The sequence below is a fragment of the Erpetoichthys calabaricus genome, chromosome 2, assembly GCF_900747795.2.
Source record: "Erpetoichthys calabaricus chromosome 2, fErpCal1.3, whole genome shotgun sequence".
Classification (NCBI taxonomy): Eukaryota; Metazoa; Chordata; class Cladistia; order Polypteriformes; family Polypteridae; genus Erpetoichthys; species Erpetoichthys calabaricus.
This window is the reverse complement of record NC_041395.2, coordinates 38563868-38588488: the sequence shown is the minus strand read 5'-3', so window position 1 is coordinate 38588488 and position 24621 is coordinate 38563868. Positions and strand designations below refer to the sequence as shown.

The window sequence follows — 24621 nt, the reverse complement described above, 5'->3', positions numbered from 1 at the left end:
TACTGAGACTCCTCCGCCTCGTCTTGAGCTACGAGCCTCTGAGAAGTTAACGTAGCTGGGTGGTGGTACTTCTGTAAGAGACGGTTTTTGGCAGGCTTCTGGTAAGCAGGTCACATCAAGTTTGGAGTCTGCAATGAATTCTGATATCGCCAATGCTTTACCATTAAGAGATCTTGAGTTAAACAACGCAGTATTAGCTGATGAGGGCTCATTGTGCACAGATCCATAGCCACAGGTCATTTCAGCACACTGACACTCTTACTTCCAAAGCCATTAGTAGGATGGCGTATTCCTTAACAGATGTTACCGGTGAACCCGACCCACAAAGTACAAAGTTTGTGTGCTGCACAATGCCAGTGTATTTTAGAACATTCCAGTCTGACCACTTGCTCTGAACAAACTGTTTAATGTGAAGGAGTTTATCACAAGAGTATTTTAGCATAGTGTAGAGCAATGCTTATCTGACAGAAGCAGAGAAGCAGCGTAGCACAGTGGAGTACGTGAGACGGGCGCAGATGAGCGACAACATCAAAGCATAGTAGGAGATGCTACACTATGCACAAGTAAGGCAGTTACTAGAATTCGGAGGATCCGGCGTACAGCGCTGGGTATTACAGGCTTGCAGCCACCTGGTGTTAGCTCTTGGGTGATCAAGTGACAGACCACTTCTCAGTCATTCACAGTTGAAGCACAAACAGAAGGAATCGAGAGCAATCCAGCATGTCCATTATAATCAAGGAGACAGAACAATGAACTACAAACCGCTGCTGCTGTGAAATCCAACTGTGAATATCCACGTTTTTCACTGCTACCTTACATTCCTTCAGGATGAGGTCCACGTGTAACCCTAAACCACAACACAATAGTCCTCTTCCTGCCACACTTTCTCAAGCACACTTTTGTCATTCGTGTTTCTGGTCCTGTACACACAATACAATGAAGGTCTTACTTGTGTGTCGCCCACAGATTAGTGGCAGCAGTACGATGTCAACTAGGGACAGCAACTACAACGGCACACATTAAAAACGTTTGAAGTCTGATAAATGAGAGGAGGTCATCTGGCCCATCCAACTTTTTTTGCTTAGCTAACAGCTGAGCTGTCCCAATATCTTGTCCAAATACTTTTAAATGTTCCGATTTCTGCTACACATACAGTGGCCCTCCACAATATTTGGGACAAAGACACATTTTCCCTTGATTTAGCCCTCTGCTCCACAGTTTAAATTTAGAAATCAAACAAGTCAGACGTGATTAAAATGCACATTGTAGATTTTCATTTAAAAGTAGTTCATACATTAGTCACACCATGCAGAAATGACAATACTTTTTGACAATGGCAACTACAGATTTCAAGCAGCAGAATCAAGCCGGGGTATCTTATGAAGCATCGTAACACACCCGAGTGATCACAAACACCTGTGACGCCAATTGTCCCAAACATTATGGTGCCCTGAAAGGGGGTCTATGTAGAAAAACTGTCAACACCAATGCAAAAAACACGATGTTAAGGTCAAACAACACAAAGTGATCTCAATTACTAATGATAACAGTTTTTTATAGAGAAGGAAACATTTACTTCAACCTGAATCACAACACCACAGAATGTGGAACAAGCTATTGAGTCAAGTAAGCGAGATGAGTATCCTAAATACGTCTGGGTGAAGGCAACTCAACTAACCAGCTACACTAACTGTTATGATGCACCACAAATTCATCTGGGACCTCCACACTAGCTGGGGAGCAGTCCAGTATCCTCACTGGTGCACCCAGCAGAGACACACTTAATCCAGCCAGCTCCCAAATCTCACCCAGTGGCATCAGGGGTTGACAGACTTCAAAATGAGAAACTGGCCACAGACAGTAGCTATAAGTCCCAAAGTACATTAGCAGGGAGAGGGTAACCATCAAACTTTGACTGTATGTAAGTGGCAGACAAAGAATCGTCATCTCTCTATTATAAAAAAAAGTCTTAGTGTAAGGGAGACGAGACGTGATCTTCTCTCTCGGAAGACACTTAAAAGATCCACAAGATGAAAGAGATTGGCCACGGAGCTTAAACATGAGACTTGGTGCCAAGAGATTGCAATCTGACATCCCGCGAGAGACACTGTAACGTCACGCGAGACAAGGCAGTGAGACAACATTTAAAACAAGTTCACGGACATCTAACCAGGCAGTTGTTGGAATGCTTTTGGTAGTCAGACATCATGTGCTCCCAGCTCTTAAAACAACGACAAGCGACAAGCAGAACACGCAGCTTGCCAGCAGCAGGAAGGCAGCAGATGTTCCGACTGCAACTCCTTAGCGTGCGTTCAGCCCCCCCCCACCCCCCTTCACAACGCAAGTGGCAGAGACACAAAGTGGCAAAAGGACAGCTGCTGTACAGGCTTTTAAATGATCGACACGCAGCGTGACAAACATAACAGGCAGCCCGCCAGCAGCAGCAGCAAGACAACATGATCCAACTGGATCTCCTTAGCGTGCGTTCAGCCGCCCTCCCTTCACAACACGAGCAGCGTTATACGTCCTGCGAGAAAGAGATGTTACCACGCCTGGGGCCAGAAATAAAGGACAAGTATTGTTTTTACAAAAGTTTTAAAGTAAAAGTGAAAATAATGCATATGTGACAATTCCCATTGTATATCCGGTAAACCAAACCCGGGGGTGGGCTAGCAAAGCGAGCAGGGGGTTGAGCCCCCTAGTAAAATAGAAGATTTATTTTTGAAAATACTCTATAAATCCAAAATACTCCAAAGTGCACAGACGGAACAAGTGGATAAACCAGAAGACAATCTGACAGCAACACAAACAACCAAATCAGAATCCAAGAGTCATGGTTAAAAAACAGAGCAGAGGTCAGAAATCCAGAGAATCGAATAAAGCACAATGCGTCAATAATCACAAAGAGAACTCGCTGACACCAAGCTCAGACCACAATGAACCACATCAGACCAGTGGGTCTGACCAGTGGGTCTTTATAGCAGTTCAGAACAGACAGACGGGTGGCCCTGTCTCTTGTGGAACCACCGACAAAGCACAAGGCACTAAACAGGACATGAATACGCACTTAGAAACATAATTACACAAAAAATATATTTTAAGAACAGAAAACAAATAACCATTATAAACTTTACAAAAAAGATGCATAAAAAGAACACACAAAACATGAACTGGTAGACACAATACTGACCAACCTCCAAAATAAATAGTCTCCTCTTGTTTGTGAAAGTTTGATCTTATTTTATTGGAAGCTAATAACTAAAGACAATAATTTAAGCTTGGATCATATAAAGTGGCTCACATTTTTAAAGCAAGCCGAATCCTTTGATTTAAATCTGCTTCAGATTTGTTTTATTCATTTAAACCTCACAAATATCAGCTTAATTCCTGCCTGTGTGATCCTGATCAACTCACCTCAACTCCAACTTTAAAAATAAAATAATTAAAAAGTAGTCTGTAAACCATTGTGAACACTTTGATCTTGTAATGATCACGTCTCTATTATTAGGGCCACACTGTGGAGCTTCACATAGGTAGTGGCTGCATGATTGTTTTTGTGTTCCTTGATTTTTTAATGTTCTTCCCCTTCCTTACATGCTGCTAGCCCACTTCAAGATGGCAGCCTTCCTCATTTTTGGCATTCAGAAGCCTTTGAAAGATGTTAAATATCACCTGAACCAATAATAGTATATAAATTACTGTATTCAAAAAAGGCTTTTCTCAGCATAAACTGAGGATTCTATCACATGCTCTAAAATAGTATTTTTCTTTATAGCACTTTAAAGAAAATAAATATGTGGCTATCAATTTTTGTGATTTTTTTTTTATGCATTAGAGAAAACTACACAAACTTGTTATTCATACTGTAGTGACCTTGTTACATTCATCCATCCATCCATTTTCCAACCCGCTGAATCCAAACACAGGGTCATGGGGGTCTGCTGGAGCCAATCCCAGCCAACACAGGGCACAAGGCAGGAACCAATCCCAGGCAGGGTGCCAACCCACCACAGGACACACACAAACACACCCACACACCAAGCACACACTAGGGCCAATTGAGAATCGCCAATCCACCTAACCTGCATGTCTTTGGACTGTGGGAGGAAACCCTTGTTACATTCATCCATCCATTATCCAACCCTCCATATCCTAACTACAGGGTCACAGGGGTCTGCTGGAGCCAATCCCAGCCAGCACAGGGCGCAAGGCAGGAAACAAACCCCGGGCAAGGCACCAGCCCACCACAGGGCACACACTCCCACACACCAAGCACACACTAGGAACAATTTAGGATCGCCAATGCACCTAACCTGCATGTCTTTGGACTGTGGGAGAAAACCCACGCAGACACAGGGAGAACATGCAAACTCCACGCAGGGAGGACCCAGGAAGCGACCACTGCGCCACTGTGCCGCCCTACACCTTGTTACATGAAAAATATAAAACAACTGAAATCTTGAAAATGATTACTCCTTCATGGATTCCAAAGCTGACAAAAATCTAATTTTTGCAGGTTTGAGGTCTAAAATCTCTGGTGGGGTAAGATTCAACATCACATATATGATAGTAGCCCACCCGCAAAAATGGATATTGTGTTCATCCCAGATTTTAAGATATGGGACCTGACAGGTCAGTGAAAAAATACTGGATCGGGTTACAACACAGTTCCATTCCTACAACAGTGATGTAACCCAAATTTTGGTGTAAGTCGAAACACACCCTAGCCTAAGTCACTTACCTATCCTAACACAATTGCAAAATCATAATCTAGAACATAAAAACACAACTAAGCCACAGAAAAAGGAAAAGGACATAAATATACTGTACTGTACACTGTACTGTAGTAACAGAAAAAATGAGTGTAAAAAAAAATCCTTATCTTTATTCCTTCTCACGTCTCAATTTTTTAAAGTTTTTATGGGAGTGAGCGTTATAAACTAGAAACGTCATACGTCGAGACGTTGTAACCCGAGGACCTCCTGTATACAGAACACTGTTTTAAATTGTAATGCCACGTTACATTTTTTAAATTGTATTCATCACATGTTAAAACAGTTGACATCTTGCAAAGGAATCCAAATTCTGAAAAGGTGACGGCTACCATCTTTGAAGAGGGCAGGGAGCAGAGCAGGGGAATTTTTTTTTTTATTATTATTTTTAGCCATCAATCAACCATATTACTGATTGGGCAAAGTTTCACATTTTTTCAGAATTATGCAAACAACTACTTTTTCAAAATTGGGTGACTCTTGATGGAACAACTCCGCAATAATCCATATCCATATTACTAACCGAGAATACACCGGATATGGACGCAGGGACACGGCAATGGGACCATGAGATGTACTGCGCAGGCGCGCGTTCCATAACCCGCAAGCAAAGTCGTATCCACTGCGAACAAAGGAGTCACGGCCCAAGAACGAAAGAGCTCAACTAACGTGGATGAGAAATGAAGCAACAACGCGCCCATAGTTACCACTAACGACACAACCACACAGAAAAGAGGATTCTGCGCTGCACCCCAGAGTCCAATGTGACAGGCTACGGAGGCCCCACAGGTCCATAAAGATAGTATGAAAAGCGCAGGCGTCACCGCCATATTGTGAGTGGCACTACTGCGGAGTGAAGGTGCAGGCGTCGCCGCCATGTTGTGAGTGGCACTGCTGTGGAATGAAGTTAAGAATAATGTGCTGCTTGGGATTGTACAAACCGCTGAACGCTTTACACCAAATTCAAACACAATACAGCTCAACGATACAAACACGAGCCCACCTGGATAAAATCAATGAACGACCTCGACTGACGGATATACAAACACGAGCCCGCCTGGATAAAATCAATGAACGCAGGCGCCTACAACGCGCGTCTGAAATGCCGCGGGCAAAGCGGGCATGGCTCCAAAACGAACGAGCTTGACTAATGTATTTCAGGATACCCAACACCGGGGGTAGGCGAGCGAAGCGAACAGGGGGCGGAGCCCCCTTGTAACCAACATATAACACCTTCCATAATCGCTGCAGCACAGATATGATGCTGGGATTCAGGCTTCACCATGCCAGCAATGTCTCAAACATTTAACTGTGGACAACAATTCCACCCTTTTACAAATGAGAAATAAGATAATGTCGTTGGCACACGATTGTGATGTATGCTTTACTTCAAGAATAATATTCTCAGATATTTTATATTTCCCACAATGCTGCTGCTATGTGACCACAGTTGAAAATGTTTGAATCAATACAAAACAGGAATAAATAATGATCATGAACTGTTATAATGGGGGGCACCACTGTCCAAACTGGGAGCAAGTTTACTAAAAAATAATGATAACATTATAGAAACATATACAAGGGGAGATGATTAAAGAGAGAGGACAAAATTTAACAAACACATTGAAAATACAACATTTAACAAATAAACACATTGAAAACATACCTTATCTGCCTCAGTGGGTTAGATCCCTTACTATAACAGGGGTGGGCTCTCCCACCTACGCACCGTCAAAGAGATTCAATGCCTCAAGCAACACAGCATTCTCACCACTCTGGGCGCACTTACCTCCAAGCTGACGAGTCAGGCTTTTGCCACAACTCCCCTCCTGCCTCCTGGCTCAGTGGGTCAAGGCTAGGCAGGTCTGACATTTAAACCACACAATGGGGACCTCTGTCCAGAACTGTTTCTGGTAGTTATAGATATTCTCAGGGCATTATTAAATGGTTAGACTCTGCCTTTCCTCCGTAATACACAGCAGTGTCTCACCTTTCCAACCATTTGGTGCTACCCAAGATCCTCCCTGGTTTTCTGCCCACGTCCTATGTCCTCTTATATTTAAGCAGCCAAAGTAAAATTATTGACTCCATTTAAACATGTTTAGCCACATTAGAAGGCCTCTCCTTGTTTATGGAGAGCCATCTTTGGTTGTTTCACTGCCATTAGTTACTGTAAACGATCATCAGAGTAACAAAAGCACATTTCAGAATATCACAGCAATGCTCCTGTAGGTCAACCATAACTTACTTTAGACCAGAAGGCAAAATGCAGAGGCAACTTTAAACTCTCTGTAGTCAGTCATGCCAATTGTAATGGCAAAAATTAACCTACCAATCTATTAAATCAACAGCAAAATGATTATTCACTGCATTCATCTAAGCAAAAATTACATTATTCTAAATACCCATACTTGTTAAAGAATACAAAAAAAAAAAGACAACAGCCGAAACAGCACCACTGCCCAAAGTCACACCACCTGTCCAGTTGTGCTTCATCCGTATTTTTAGCTTACAATCAAAAAAACAATCAACCATAGCAGACTGAAAGAGGTGGCAGCCAGCCAAATAACAAAAAAGACGCGACAGCTCAAGTCAGTGTGCTGTTTTACAATTTTGCTCTGAAAATTCTTTATGTAAAGATTCATTTTTTCTGCAAAATTTTGCTGGATTTAGGGTGGTAGGGGCTTGAGTCTACACTGCACAGCATTGGGCATATGACAGGAACCAACCACACCTGCAGGAGTTGTTCTTCTCAAGACTCGGGGTGTTCTGCTATACCCCAAACACGAGTTGTCAGTTAATTGACAATTCAATATCGGTCCCCATATTAGCGAGTGTGGCCGTGTGTCCTGTGGTGGGTTGATGTTATGATTGACCATGCTTGATTTCATCCTTGCTCAAATGTTACCACACCAGGCTCCAGTCCTCACGAGCAGACACGGATGCTTACAACATGGACTTCTGTTTTATATTAATTCAGTGAGAACTTGACACTGCTATTAAAGTCATTTGTAGCTCTCTGCACTGTGCAAGCTACAAGGAGTAGGCAGAGGAATCTGCAAAGTGCCTACTAATTATCCCATCTCATTTTTCTTGCTGCAGTCATGCTTTTTGCATTTATCTTCAAATGACAGCCAGTTCTGCTGTTAAGTAAAAAAAGAGAAGGTAAAAGTACAAGCAGACATCCTTCCACATTCCTTGGGAGCCAATGCACTGAACTGGCCTACCTCGTCATTTTAAGCAAGTACACTTTTTTCCCCATGCCTCTTGTATGAACAATAGATATTATCACAATCCTAAATCAGGCATAAGGAACAAGCTTGTGTTTTCCTTTCGTGGTTTTTCTTTGCATCTCTAATGATAAACTATATACCTATAGTTTCAATTCAGTAAAAGAAATAAGAAATAAGCTGTGTTATGCAGAACAGAAAAATGACCACGGAATGACACATATAATATGCACTCCAAACAGTAATCTTGACCACCCAAGTAATTGGTTCACGTCATCAGTACTACATTTTCTGGAATGCTCTGAGGTAGTCCTCCTTTAAATGGTATCAGCTCATGGGTCGCTCTCTCTAGAGAATAGGACAGAAGCACAAGCTGGCTTCTACGTGAGGGAAATTCTTCTTCATCTGCTGTAGATCCAAAGAAAACATCCTCTACCAGGTCTATTCACATGTCTGATTGCTTCTTCATCCTTACCAGCTGTTAGTTAAGAACACAAAACTTTAATATCTAGATCTTCTAATAAAACAGGTAGCTCAACACAAGTAAAATATGCTTCGTGAAAGAATGAAGACAAATATGTTATAATATTATTGGAAACCACCAGTCAGAAGGAGAATGAATTAAAAGTACTGTGGCACTGAAAACTTCTCAAAGTATAATAAATAAATGAAGAAAATACTGTACAGATGTGACCTAAGGGTCCTCCAAAAGTGGGCACTTAAAGGCATAAGCCACAAGCTAAGGACTCTTGTAAGGTCTATTGTGGTTCTAATTAAACTTAAATCCTCTACAGCCAAGATGTGGGAAACTATTGTGAAATGGATAAATGTGTAGAGAAAATGGCAAAATAAAATTATTTTTTTCAGGATGGCCAATATAAATTTTCACCAATTATTTGTCTAAAATCACACGGGAGACTATACGACCAAGTAACAATAGGTTCTGTGGCAATATCAGCATTTTGTTTACATCTGTACAAAAATTCTTCAGGAGAATTTTCTATAGTATGCAACCACTCTGGGCCTTGGAAGAAAACTAATTAACCAGCAAAAAAATAGCAAAGATATGTGGTTGCAGGCAGGCACTATACAGTAAATATATCATCATTATACAGCAAGAGTTGAATTTTGAAAAGAAGATTGATGGTTATTAGTGTGGTCTGGATGTTAAATGCTGGAAGGGATGCGTCACATAGTAAAAGATATCCGAGGTGAAATGTGGATCTGCTACATCCTCTAAATACAATTCTAGGAAAGGGTAGGCACATTCAGAAAAAGTGCATGTTCTTTAAAATATTAGCATGCATAGATATATAATCTTTATTTAACAATATTGATCAATAAAAGTGATCTAATAATGATGAACATCCATCCATCCCGCTATATCCTAACACAGGGTCTCCTAACATAGGGTCATGGGCGCAAGGCAGGAAACAAACCCCGGGCCAGCCCACCGCAGGGCACACACACACACACACACCCACCCACACATTAGGGACAATTTAGGATCACCAATGCACCTAACCTGCACGTCTTTGGACTGTGGGAGGAAACCGGAGCACCCGGAGGAAACCCACGCAGACACAGGGAGAACATGCAAACACCACACTGGGAGGACCTGGGAAGTGAACCTAACTGCAAGGCAGCAGCACTACCCACTGCGCCACCGTGCCGCCCATGATAAACATACTTTGCAATCATATATTCAACATAAAAATGTCTAAAATGCAACTGTACTGTGGAAAATATGCACACTTCGAACCTTATAACCTGGTGTTATCCCGCTTTGACAAAGATCACTTCTTATCTCCATTTTTCATAATTTTCGATCAGTTTTTACATAAAGAGTTAGTCTCCAATGACATAGTAATCTTTGGCGTCTGTTTCAATGCACTGGATTATTATTTGAGGTAACAGTAAAGATAAGGGTGTTTTAAAAAAACACGTAAGGAAACTGTATTTATATTCACTTTACTAATGAGAGCAAAATGTGATTTCACAATGTTATTTTTTTTAAACTTGATAATCTTTATCTATGAATATTGTTGAAATGGGCACCACATATCTTTTCTCTAAAAATGTAAAATAAAAAGAAACTTCTTATGGGTTGTACTTATTTTTTCTCACCACTGTACTAACTCAAGGGGATGCATGCTCGGAGAACTGGTAATTTCATTTTGAAATATTTGGAAAAATATATATATATATATATTGATGTCAAAGTAATATATAAGTTTTTGTTTGTGCTACGATCTGTTAAACCAATCAAGATTTCATATTGGGACAATACATAATGTAAAAAAGTTCATGAAGGGCGAAGGCCTTATTGTTGTCTATGTTTCTTCTCTAGCACAAAAGAAAAAAAAAAAGGTGCCAATTAATTTTTTGAAATTACATGTGCTAGAATGCATCGATTTACAGGAAATACTTTTAGTCTAGCTTTTTATTAAAATATTACTTTATGTATCAATCCGCTTTATGCCACCAGTCAATAACCGAACATTACATTCTGAAGCCTGCTAAATCCAAATCAGTGCTGCAAAATGCCACAGACTAGTCTGGCAGTACTGGGTGCAAGTCAGGGAGCAGCTCTGGAGGGAACGCAGGGCTCACTCATGGACAAACTCACACTGACACAGGGCCAATTTAGCATCTCAAATTCACCTAAAACATATGAATCTGTATTTCTTAAATAATTCTAGAGCTACAATTTTCAAAATAAAATCCCTAAAACCAATTACTGTATGAAATAAACTTAGGATATCGAATAAAAATGCAATATATTTTGACATCCTTATATCCTTTTTCACATAAAAACAAAAATATTCAAGACTTTTTATATTCAGCTAAAATTGGCAACGTCACTTTCTACAAGCAACAAAGCAAAATAATTTAATAATGTCATCTGTACAGCCATGTGCATTATTAAAATGTAACATTTGTGTACATTGGTATATTCTCCACAGAATATGCCTACTTTAAAATATTTCAGTAAAATGTGTTAAAAAATTATAAATATCAATTGCTACTAATTTAAGTAGAAATTAGTCTTAAAATGTATTTCACCATAGATGATTTTCGTTATGTGAACATTTCATAAATATGCAGAATTGTCATTTCATACAGCAATGGGACTTTTGTGGGTCAAGACAGAAGAAGCTAGGAAATGTTCTTTTAGGCTTTAGGAAATTTGAGTACAGAGCAATATACTGTTTTATTCAGCCTGCTCTAACCTAGAAAAAGGGAACGCTGAATGTCATTACATTTTCTTTACAGGATCACTTCAAGGACTGAGATGTCTTTGGCACTGTTCTAATGCCATTTTAATATTTCTAGCCCAGTGGTATTTCAAATGCTTTCAACAGTTTGACCAATTACATTTTAAACACCCACACAGTAAATTGTGAGAAAGCCTATGAAACAAAGCAATGACCAAAGGGTATAATCTACACAAGGACTTTACGACTAAGTTTATTAAAACACACACACACATGCACACGCACACACACACTCCTTCACTACAAGGCTAATGAGCCCAGTGACAGTTCACAGCTCACCTATGCAATTGATTTACTGTATATCTTGGCATGGCCCAGTTTGTATAGGAAAGCACAGAAAATGCCAAACTGGTCTCCTGAGACTTATGACTTTTAGTTCTAAAATGTCAGGGAACATTCAGAGTATCAAACAAAAGTGGAAGAAACTCACAATCTGCTTATGTGTTACCTTTTTTTCCAACAGGTCAAGGTTCAGAGTGCATTTTCACTGTCAAATTTTTCAGTGATACTGTCAGTGCAAAGAAATGTTTTAAACAATCTCTTCAATGGGCAGACGGGCATTCTTTTCAGAAATTAAGGGTTGGGAGGGTACTATAAGTTGCTTATAAGGAGGAATTTGACAATATTTGATAAAGTGATAGGCATTCGTTTTCTACTCTTTAAATTACATTCAGCACGTTGCACTTTTTTTTAAAATCATACAGGTCATAAATTTAAAAGCTGACTAAAATATACAAAAATCTTACAAAACCATTTTATAGAGAAACTATTGATACATGGACCTATCTAAAACAAAAAGATAAATGTAAATTACATATTGCAATCAAGTAATTACTGTTTTAATTTAAATATAAAACAAAGGAATAAAAATGCCAGTATTTAATACTTTGTATTTATGTATGAAAGTAATATTTATAAATTTTTTAATTAATTATACTGCCCTATAGAAAAAAAGTCTTACATTATAAAAATTATTTCAGCACTCACGGGAATTATTGTCTGTAGAGATTTTGTAAATTTTCAATTACACTGGACTTCAGTTCAAACATATATTGTTTAAACATGATTTAGTTAGTTATGCTTAGACCCAAGTTTCAAATTTCAAGGAATATTAAACCCAGAAAAAGAAAAAGCTTCTTCTATAAATTTCCTACTCAAGCTCTTACTACCTCATATGGAGACAGTCCCACTTTCCGCTCCCATTCTTGCAGCAGATAACTTAAGTCACAGTTGTCATCTAAGGACAAAAGCTCATCGACAAACTGCGGGTTAATGACAGCTTCCACCTAAGATTAGAGATGGGTAACAAATACAGAAATGCAAGAATAATGATGTTAAAAAATTGCACAATAGAATCATGGTTAGATAAGTATTAAAGCATTATTTTTTCTATATTATTGAGATAATAAGTCTGTATTATTCAGCATACATTAAGACAGTATTACTGCATGTAAAACATGGCTGACATTTTCATAATTATTTTTTTTTTCATCCAAGTTCCAAAATAATCATTGCACAAAATGGAAGAATTATGTTGCTATGAAATTCATTTAGGGAAAATCTTTTATTTTTCAATATACTTAAAAAGGGATAAACAAAATTACAATGTTGAGATAATATGCTCAAATAACCATAATACTTGAATCGCCAAATACATCAACATTTCAGTACAAGAATAACAGCCACCACAGTTTAACTGCCATTATAAAAGTTTACTCTTCAAGAATATTTGCAATCCATTCCAGAAAATGTCTTTGCGTAATGTTGTTGTAACCAGCCATTTAACTCACCACACCTGCTGTTTCTTTACGCAGAGAGAACCAACACAGTTAAAAATGTTAAGAGTGCATGTTCAAAACTGTTTTGAAAAATCTAAAATGTCTTAGTTAAAGAGTTGCACTAATCGGGGTGGTTAAAAACTCATTATGTTGAGTTAAATAAAATGTTTAAAGCACAAAATATAAATCAAATAAAAATAAGCTTGTAGCACAAACGCAGCCACTCACTATTCTCAAAGCATTAAGCAAAACGATGCCTTACTAAAATTTGCAAGGCAAAATCCAATTTCAGAAAAGTTACTAAATTAATGAATAAAAGGTAATAATACACTTTCTGCCTATTTAGGTCAACTGAGTTTATACAGATGCATTTAACAAGTGCAATCTGGGCATTTTGTTTAAAACAGCAAACCTGCAAGTCATCTTTGGCTTCTGTCAGCTCCAAGAATGTCTTGAAAATCAGATCAGCAGAAAAAAAAAACAGCTTGCTCAAAATGTACTGTACATTATGTGATATGAAGAGCAAGAATGTTTCCAAGACTGAATTAATATGAAAGTGAATACAATACTAGCCAAGCAAAGCTTTTTGCGCTTAAATAATCTTTGAATATTTCCTTCAGTCTCAGATTATACAACAATTCAGTGGAATTCAGAGCCATGGCATATTTACCACATAAATGACCTGGTGGTGACTGTGATGAAATGATTGATACAAATACGTGCATTCAAGTTCACAAACACAAATGGGAGTTTATCAAAACAAAGACTCATAGACTGAATAACAGTTTCTACCCTGTTGCTATTAGGGCACTGAATTGCCACCTAATCACCTCCAATGCAGCAGTGCAATAGATGACATCTTGTGCAAAAAGGTCTTATGTTGAATGTTTGTGTTCTACCTTATTTCTTCTAATCCTTTTGTAATTATATTTATTTATATTTTGACACTGCAGGAACTGCACCTAATTTTGTTGTATTTGTTACAATGACAATAAAGATATTCTGAGTTTCTGATTCTGATTTTCTCTGGGAGTTGCCCACATATTCTGTAAGATATATAGAATGTTTAAGTATCAGGTGTGAAAATAATGTGTTTACATTCTCCTATTTTTTTACTATGCTACATCGAAGTTCTTTCATATTAAACTGCAGTATTTCAAGTAATTTACACTGTTTGAATAATTCCTCTAAACTGTAATAAAATCCAGCAGAACTGAATATGATGAATAGATTTAACAGTTAATGAATCTTGTGCATTATGTAAAATCATCTTAATCTTTCAGATGATACTGAGATAGATACACATATATTATTATATATATATATATTAGTCATATGAAAAAGTTTGGGAACCCCTCTCAGCCTGCATAATAATTGACTCTCCTTTCAACAAAAAAGATAACCGTGGTATGTCTTTCATTTCCTAAGAACATCTGAGTACTGCGGTGTTTTCCGAACAAAGATTTTTAGTGAAGCAGTATTTAGTTTTATGAAATTAAATCAAATGTGAAAAACTGGCTGTGCAAAAATGTGGGTCCCTTGTAATTTTGCTGATTTGAATGCCTGTCACTGCTCAATACTGATTACTTGCAACACCAAATTAGTTGGATTAGCTCATTAAACCTTGAACTTCATAGACAGGTGTGTCCAATCATGAGATATAAAGGTATTTAAGGTGGTCAATTGCAAGTTGTGCTTCCTTTGACTCTCCTCTGAAGAGTGACAGCATGGGATCCTCAAAGCAACTCTCAAAAGATCTGAAAACAAAGATTGTTCCATCTCATGGTTTAGGGGGAGGCTACAAAAAGCTATCTCCGAGGTTTCAACTGTCAGTTTCAACTGTAAGGAATGGAATCAGGAAATGGAAGGCCACAGGCACAGTTGCTGTTAAACCCAGCATGTCTGGCAGGCCAAGAAAAATACAGGAGCGGCATATGAGCAGGATTGTGAGAATGGTTACAGACAACCCACAGATCACCTCCAAAGACCTGCAAGAACATCTTGCTGCAGATGGTGTATGTGTACATCGTTCTACAATTCAGAGCAATTTGCATAAAGAACATCTGTATGGCAGGGTGATGAGAAAGAAGCCCTTTCTGCACTCAAGCCACAAACAGAGTCGCTTGTTGTATGCAAATGCTCATTTAGACAAGCCAGATTCATTTTGGAACAAAGTGCTTTGAACTGATGAGACAAAAATTGAGTTATTTGGTCATAACAAAAAGTGCTTTGCATGGCAGAAAAAGAACACTGCATTCCTAGGAAAACTCCTGCTATCTACTGTCAAATTTGGTGGAGGTTCCATCATGCTGTGGGGCTGTGTGGCTAGTTCAGGGACTGGGGCCCTTTTTAAAGTCGAGGGTCAGATGAATTCAACCCAATATCAACAAATTCTTCAGGATAATGTTCAGGCATCAGTCACAAAGTTACGCAGGGGTTGGATATTCCAACAAGACAATGACCCAAAACACAGAGAGGGAGAAGTACAATGTTCTGGAATGGCTGTCACAGTCCCCCGACTTGAATATCGTCGAAAATCTATGGGATGATTTGAAGCAGGCTGTCCATGCATCAAATTGAACTGAACTGGAGAGATTTTGTATGGAAGAATGGTCCATCCAGAATCCAGACACTCATCAAAGGCTACAGGAGGACAGCGTCTAGAGGCTGTTATATTTGCAAAAGGAGGCTCAACTAAGTATTTATGTAATATCTCTGTTGGGGTGCCCAGATTTATGCACCTGTCTAATTTTATTATATTGCATATTTTCTGTTAATCCAATAAACTTAATGTCACTGCTGAAATAGTACTGTTTCTGTAAGGCATGTCATATATTAAAAGGAAGTTGCTACTTTGAAAGCTCAGCCAATGATAAACAAAAATCCAAAGAATTAAGAGGGGTTCCCAAACTTTTTCATATGACTGTATATACATATACACACACACACACACACACACATATACATATACTTGGACACAATATTGCATTATAAAAACAGTTGTGCTGCTGTGGAACACACCATTCTTTATCCACATATACTGCAGAATTAACTTCTGCATAGTTAACAGAGAAGTATTTTTAATGTACTGTCTGTAAGTTTGAGTGGCAGTAAAATGTCTATAAAATTATACTGTATTCATTGAAACATAAAATGAGAGCAATTTTTATTGTTCATAAATGCTTTAAATATAACAATACCATTTTGTACAGTAAGTAGATGTTTAAGTAAGTAAGTAGAAGTACAGTACAGTAGGTGTTTTATATCTGGATAATAGGGAGAAGAGCAGAATTACTGCATGTGAAGCTTATCTACAGATATTCAAACTTTATCATAAAACTGAATTTGACCCTTTTTCTTCATGCGAGTAATGTATAATATGGAAAACAGTGACATGTTCCCACAACTCACTGAAAACTGTAACTGTTTAAAAAGTCATCATATAAAACTGTCAAGTGAGCACTGCTAATTAGCACATAGTCATGCACATGTTCTCTCCAAAATCACCAACAGGACCCAATACTTACCATGTTCTCCCTGGAAATCACAAATGCTACTCAACATTTCTTTTGTTTTTCCAGTTGGAGCACAGGTAGGTCAAGTGACTTGCTCATTGTCACACAGTGTCAGCAGGGGGATTTAAACCAACAACCTCAGGGTTTGACATCCAAAGCCTTAACCACTACACCACACTGCACTGCCAATTGCTTACATTATAATCTTTCTCACAACTGCACAAGTGTACCTGCCTGTTTTCTTTTACATACTCTAACTACAGACTACAGACATACTGCATGTTCAGTATTTTTCAAATCCAAGTTATTTTTCACAGTCATGGTATTCAATAATTTAACAAAGGAAATTGTGTTCTTACATGAAGTCATTTTTTAATACATTTTTAACAATACTCTGCTTGTTCTTGCAGAATAAAATGGGATTAAGCAGACATCAGTGCAAGTCTGAAAACAAAGGATTTAATACTTAAATACACCCACTTTCAGAAAATATGCCTTTCATTCATTTGAACCATGTTTATGACAAAAGGAAATATTAAGTAGTGATTTTATCAGAGATTCTTGGCAGTATTTTTCCTTGAGGTAACAATATTCACTTGTCTGTTCTTAGCAACCATCATGAGTGGAGTTTTCATATAAATAAGGAAGTGCAATAGCATAACTACACACGTGTCTAAAGCCGCTTATCTTTTGATTCCCATTCTACTAAAAAGCTTTGAAAATATGCATATCAGATATATGAAAATGAAATGAAAACAAGCGTTAAGTGAAACAGTTTCCATAGATCCTCTTATGCCAACCATGATGCCTTGAAATCAGGGTCACCAGCATCAAAATTTGTGTTTTTTGAGAAGTGATACATTATTACAATATATCTAAAACCCATCATTTTTGATTCACAGCAGGTAGACTCCTCAGACTAGAGCTAAGAGAGCCCCCAAATGATCAACCAGTTTGAAGTTATGGCTTGTAGGGCTTAGGTGAGATGTGAACACCCCAAATGAATACCTACAGAAGGAGTGGTGGCTCTGAGGCTAGGGATATGCACTGGCAATCGGAAGGTTGCCAGTTCGAATCCTGTAAATGCCAAAAGGGAATCTGCTCTGTTGGGCCCTTGAGCAAGGCCCTTAACCTGCTATTGCTGAGTGCTTTGAGTAGTGAGAAAAGCGCTATATAAATGCAAAGAATTATTACAGAAGACATTCCTGAGAAGAAAAGAATAAAATGTTATTAATTGCCTCTCTCTAAAAGCTTTTGCCATTCCAAACATTTTTCAGGTAATCCATTACACTGTAGCTGAAAGTGAAGCGGGTGTGAAATATAGCCATATATTATTAACATTGGACATGTTGTTTACTAGCAAATTGAATATTGGACAGATGTGCTGTTCTTATGTATGGCAGCATGTTAGCACAGCCTATAGCACTGCTGTGTCATGAATACAGCATCCTGGGTTTGAATCTTGGGCCTGGGCACTGTGGCACGGTCTCTGTGGAGTTTCTATATTCTTCCTAAATTAGCACAAGGCTTCCTTCCACATCTCAAAAGACATACAGTTTAGAGAATTGGTATTGTGTGAATTCACAAGTCAGGATAAATTAACAATTTATTAATTTAAGTCCAATCTTACTTTAACAATGGCAAATGTAGCATTCACAATATGAGCTGCAGAAAGCAACACCCCTGGGGGTGAACGGTTCCTGGTTGAAAGAGACAAAAAATGGGGCAAAGAGCACACAGCTGGATGTCTTTTGAAACTGCAGAATATCACCAAAAAAACTTTTTTCAATATGTGCAAATTCTTAAGATCAGGATCAATACTTGAGAACATTCTTGTCTTGAAAACAGACTTTTGACAAATTTTAAGGCTTTTGTTTTCACACTTGCACAGATGCCACATAGACCCCATTTACAACCACAAAAACTACCACAGTATTTTTCATTTAAAAACAAAACACTTTTCTTAAAAACCCCAAATTTTCTGTGGAAAATTAATGTACACCACGACAGTGTAATTAAGGAGGAGGGTGGTAAAGTATTAACTACTGTACATATTTAAATTGGATACAATAGAAGGATAGACAGAGAAACTGACAATATTGGTAAGGGTTTGTAGGGTTGCTTAAACAGATTGCTTACGACCCCCCGACCCCCCCACTGCCCATTTCTTTAGGACTGAATCAGGATGGGAAATTTATGGCAAGAGGGATGAAGCATTAGACCAGCTAGGCAAGGGTGACTGTGTTGGACTTACATGATCATTTAAGCCATCCACTTAAGGAAGGCCATAAACTGACTAAACAAAGCAACTGAAGGATGAGTTGTACCTGAGCGCTTTCATTGATAAGTGGTCTAGAAAGGACTGGAAAATTAATTCTATCGGCCTAAAGTATGGCTGTTTGATTTTGAATCAGAGGCCATTCCGTAATACAACATCCTTAATTTAAGAATGGTATAAAGTTGGTCACCTCACCTATACCTCTCTCTCTCACCATCTGGCCATGAAGAGAAGGCCATGATGAAGATAATTCTGTCTCAGCAGACATACTGAGACAGGCATGTCCATTTAAATGACATGTGGTAGCAAAGCAAGCTAGACTGAAGAAGATAAGCCATGAGCAGCCAATGGATGCAAGATGCACTGCTGCTTAGGCTGTAATGGTATGGTTTGCCAATATTCACCTAGTATTCTGCTTCCTTAATATTTTTGGGCATTTTATCAAGGATACATAATTAAACATACATAACGAAATTTGTTAACTTCTGCCTGCTTCTTTTCTCTGTCCAATTGTCTGAGGTCACATGTGTAGAAGGGAAGTGGGGAGGAAGTGCTAAAGTACCAGATCACGGAGTTAGGTGTATGGGATTTTAGACATGTTATTAAAGTGTACACAAATCACCAGGACCAGATCATATTTACCCTCGTGTTCTTAAGGAGGCTAGCGAGTACAGATATAAACCCTTGACACATATTTTTAGGAAGTCACTGTGCACTGGAGATATTCCAAAGTACTGGAAAATGGCAAATATCATCCCATTATATAAAAAGGGTGGCAGGGCAGATCCAAGCAACTATAGGCCAGTAAGCTTAACATGCAACACAGGAAAATTAATGGAAGGATAAGATTGAGCAACACCTAGCAAGGCCAGGAGTTATTAGGAACAGTCAGCATGGGGTCAGAAGAGGGAGGTCGTGTTTTACTAACATGCTGGAATTCTATGAGGAGGCAACAAAAGGATACGATCAAAGTGGAGCTCATGATATTATTTATTTATTTTTTGCTCTTTATTTTGCCTTTTACAATTTCTTGTATTAGGAATTTGTTAGTTTTCGCATACCCCTTGGGGTCAGAGCACAGGGTCAGCCATTGTATAGCGCCCCTGGAGCAATTACAGGTTAAGTGTCTTGCTCAAGGGCCCAGCAGAGTAGGATCTCTTTTGGCAGTGATGGGGATTCGAATCGGCAACCTTCTGGATACCAGCACAGATCCTTAGCCTTGGAATTATTTATCTGGACTTCCAGGAAGCATTTGATAAGGTGCCACATGAGAGGTTGGGCATCAAACTAAAAGAAGTGGGAGTTCAGGGTGATGTTTTTAGATGGGTGCAGAATTGGCTCAGACACTGGAAGCAGAGGGTGATGGTGCAAGGAACTTCATCAGAATTGGCTGATGTTAAGAGTGGTGACCAGCAGGGGTCAGTGCTAGGGTCGCTGCTATTTTTTATATATACAGTATATATGTTAGGTTTGAATACACAATGGGTGGTCAGAAAAATCAAGAGTACACCTTATGAGAAGGATGTATAATGCACTGGTTTGTTTGACACACCTGTCCTCACACTTAGGATAAAAGGGATCTGTGAGAGACAACGGTGGCAGAATCAGAACAGAGCTGGCTGGCAAGAGAGTGCAAGTGAAGAGAATTGGGTGAGTAAACAGTGAGGAGGATGAAGGCTTGGCAGTTGGGAGGGGAGGTGAAGAGCACTCCAGGGATATGTTGCTCCTGTTCCATGATCGAGGAGAAGGAGCAAATGCAGGGCTTTGTGGGATCGTGCTATAAATACTGAAAGATGGTAGTAGGACGATGGAACAGGGCTTGGGTGTCCAAATAGGTACCAACTGGGGTGGCTGGGATGCAAACTAATTAAAAGAAAGTAATAAAACAGCTACCAGATGGGACTTTGCTTGGGTTACATTTATGATCTGCAGGAGATGAGACATTATCTGCTGTATAATGGAAGCAATTGAAACCAGCCTGGGCACATTAACTTGCATATCACCAGTTGCAGATATGTTGGTAAATCTTTGCCAGAAACTTCACATCAGCATTCACCAATGATATGGAGTAATAATTAGAACAACCTACAGCTTTTTGCTCACTTATTGAGGAGGATGATGTTGGCCAAATTTATTTTGGGGTTCAGTTTGATAGAGAAGATGTTGGAACTCATCATTAGCAGGTAGAAGGGGCACTTTTGTTTCTGGAAAGTACAAAGATGCTCTGCAGGCATGTCATCAGAATCCAGAGATTTTCTGGAACTCAGAGTACTGAGCCTCCTTCAGCTCAAACAACGCAATTTTAGAATCTAACATGATCATCTTCCATATTAAACCAAGGGAAGGACAAGTTATCTAGAGAAAGAATTAAGTTCAAGAAAAGAAGGGTAGAATTTTAATGGACTATGGAGTGGACTTTAATAAGGTTTCCTAGTTTAATTTTGAAGACTTTGGGGGCAAGGATGTATTAAACTGCCAACCAACAGCCCATAAGGTGAGCAGTTAAAAGTGAACGTATGATAAAGCACACCAATGGCCTGCAAGTGAAGAAGACACCAAAGTTACATTAGAAAGGAAGGTAACCACCAAATGGGAAATCGTTCCCTTTGAAATTTGAAACCAAAACTACACAAATGTTTCTTCTAGATGTACACCCAGTGACTTTAGACATCCAAAATTTTAGTGTCTCTTAAACTATTACTTTTCCAAAAATATTTACTTTACTACACAGATACTTACTTGCATGACAAACTCTTTGTCACCACACAGTCTATCAAGATATTTCAAAAACTCGCTATCATTCTCTTCAGGAGGCTTCTTGAATTCCACTTCATTCCCTGATCTGCCCACTAGCTCCTCCATGTTTCTGAAATACTCCTCAGCGGCCTCCACAGGCATTGATGTAATGGAGGTTGTAACAGCAGTGGGTCCTTTTGTTATTTTCCTAGGAACTTAAATGAATAAACAAATACATTGTTTTGTGTTTTCACTGGACATAAACATAGGTACATAAGTTTTTATTTGTTTAGTATTATTGAAGATACTGTAATATAAAAGGTTTGCTCCTTGAGAGGGTACTGTGTGTTTTTTTTTTAATACAAAGACTCCAGAAACAACTAAATATGTATTTCCTAAGCTACACACAAATGAAATATTTTAATATGTGGCATGTGTAAACTAAGGAACCACATTTTAATTATCTTTGACAACTTTTTATGATGTCTAAAACAAAGGCTATTGTTTAATGACCAAACGTAACCAGATAAGTCAAGTCATTTGTCTTTTAGTCTGTAACAATTAACTTAAAGCATCTTTAAAAATTAAGGAACAGTTTTTCAACACTGTTGATTATATGCCTCTAACACTAAAACAGACAAATCCATCTTTATAAAGGATATACCAAGCTGTACATAATCATAAAACACTACTTCAAACAAATCTTTACATAAAATAACAAAATCAATAAGCTGAGTACATTCTGAACTGCCTATAAAATAAGCATATAAAACAACATATCTACTTTGCAAAGCACCATTAACAGCATTGACTTTGACAAGGTGCTTTGCAGAGCAAAAAAAATTACAATACTGTACAGTATTAAAATGCACAAACTGATAAGTACAAGGGCGGCATGGTGGCGCAGTGGGTAGTGCTGCTGCCTCACAGGGTTTGCTTCCCGGGTCCTCCCTGCATGGAGTTTGCATGTTCTCCCCGCGTCTGCGTGGGTTTCCTCCAGGTGCTCCGGTTTCCTCCCACAGTCCAAAGACAAGCAGGTTAGGTGCATTGGCGATCCTAAATTGTCCCTGGTGTGTGGGTGTGTGTGCCCTGCCCGGGGTTTGTTTCCTGCCTTGCACCCTGTGTTGGCTGGGATTGGCTCCAGCAGACCCCCGTGACCCAGTAGTTAGGATACAGCGGGTTGGATAATGGATGGATGGATGATAAGTACAATAAAATCAACACAAATATAACAAAATATGCCACTAACAAAAGGCAAATGAAGCTTGGGAATATATCTGAGAAATTCCAAACAGAAAATACCAAAAGAAGCTACAGTATATAAATCAAAACACAAAAATTCCAAAAATATAAGGTAATACATATTCCAAGAGTTATATGTATTGTTACAGTAGAAATTCACAATTGGTTCTATTTGTTATAGTAATTATATAGAAGCATGTATACATGATTAATAGTATATTGTATATATACACACAAGTATATAAAATTGTTATCTAAACTACCATAAAAAGCTAATTTACAATTACCAGAATAATCTAATTTTGGGCAAGGGCCATAGATGAGAAGAGAAACAAGGAACTAAAAAAAGATTTATGCTAATTTTGTTCAAGAACTAAAAGGAATCATGAGGAAAAAGAGCGAGAGACTAGCAGAATAGCAAAGTGGAATGAGTTAGAATATAAACTTCAGGTTTTTTTTTTTTTAATTGAAATTACAGTTTTTCTTGATGTAAATACTGAATCTAGGAAAATGTCAGACCTATTTTCACTTTTAATAATACTTTTGTACCAAACTATATTAATGTCAAAACCAAATTAATCAGCATTATTAGGAATAAACAAAGTAAATGTTTTCACAGTGTAAGTATACACAGTATACACTGCTTAACTAATACTTTGTGGAAGCAACTTTTCCTTAATTGAGAGCAAACCATCACCTACTAGAACAACTGGATTTTACAATGTAATCCCACTTTCATTACTAGGTAGTTCAAGATTATTCACCTTGCAACTGGGGCATTCCTTTAGTCGAGGTGGCCATGTGTCCTACATAATGGTCATTTTCAAAGACAAAATTCTTTACTTACTTTTTAGGCCAAAAAATCATTAAAAAATGTATTTATAAAAAGTTATTCATCTTCCCATCTCTGCCCTGACCAGCACCCCTGTACTAATGAAATGCAGCAACACCATAACAAAATGCAGCCACCACCACGATCAACAGCGAATACTGTACTCAACTTTTTGTTGAGCCGTACTGTTTTCTCTTCTTTACTGAGCCAACATCCTTCAGTGAATTTCAACAGTTTTCATTCCCTCTACCCAAAGAAATCTCACTACAGTTATTATTCAATGAAGGTGCAATCCCACAGTCGAGTGTTCATGTTCATTTTATCTTGGCTTGAACTACACTAACAGCAGAGTGATGTATGGTGCATTTTTGAACTACCCATAAGCCATTCTGAACATGTTGTATGGCCAAACTATAATTTTAAAATTGTACTTTTTAATTACCCTCATACTATCTGTGGGGGCATCAGGTGGAAAGAATGCCTAGGCACCATTTTGCCAGGATTCTCACCCTGAAAAATATAGCTACATATAGCTAAAAATAACTAGTGTGAAGAGAAAAGTGTTTTGGACAAAAGTGATCATTATTGCAGTATATAGTAAATAATGTATGACTGTACACTAAAACAGAAAGATGTTTTTCCATCCACCCATTATCCAACCCGCTATATCCTAACTACATGCTCACGGGGGTCTGCTGGAGCAAATATGATGTATTTTCAATTAAAATACAATGCAATGGAATGCATTAAGAATTAGAAAGGTCCACCAAAAGAATACATTTTATTTTAATCAAATAAATGAAAATATATATTATGTACAACAAAACCATTTATAATATTCATATGCAAACAAAACAAATGCAATCCAATTCAAGAGTGTGTCCCCTTTTTTCTCACACCATTGTACACTGTTAATGTCAAATGTTTTGAGGTAATGCAGTTACTTCAGACATTTAAAGG

At 38.3% G+C, this 24621-nt stretch overlaps 1 protein-coding gene across 1 annotated transcript in view; it reads right to left on the bottom strand.

The window, feature by feature from the left end:
* The window catches only part of LOC114642299 (uncharacterized), a 41128-nt gene that overhangs the window by 6035 nt on the left and 10472 nt on the right, over window positions 1-24621 (bottom strand). Inside the window, exons 3-4 of the mRNA XM_028791254.2 lie at window positions 21591-21802; window positions 12450-12566 (exon numbers count right to left, since the gene is read on the bottom strand). Of these exons, the coding sequence (XP_028647087.2) occupies window positions 12450-12566; window positions 21591-21802 (329 nt within the window). The remainder of the gene's footprint in view (window positions 1-12449; window positions 12567-21590; window positions 21803-24621) is intronic.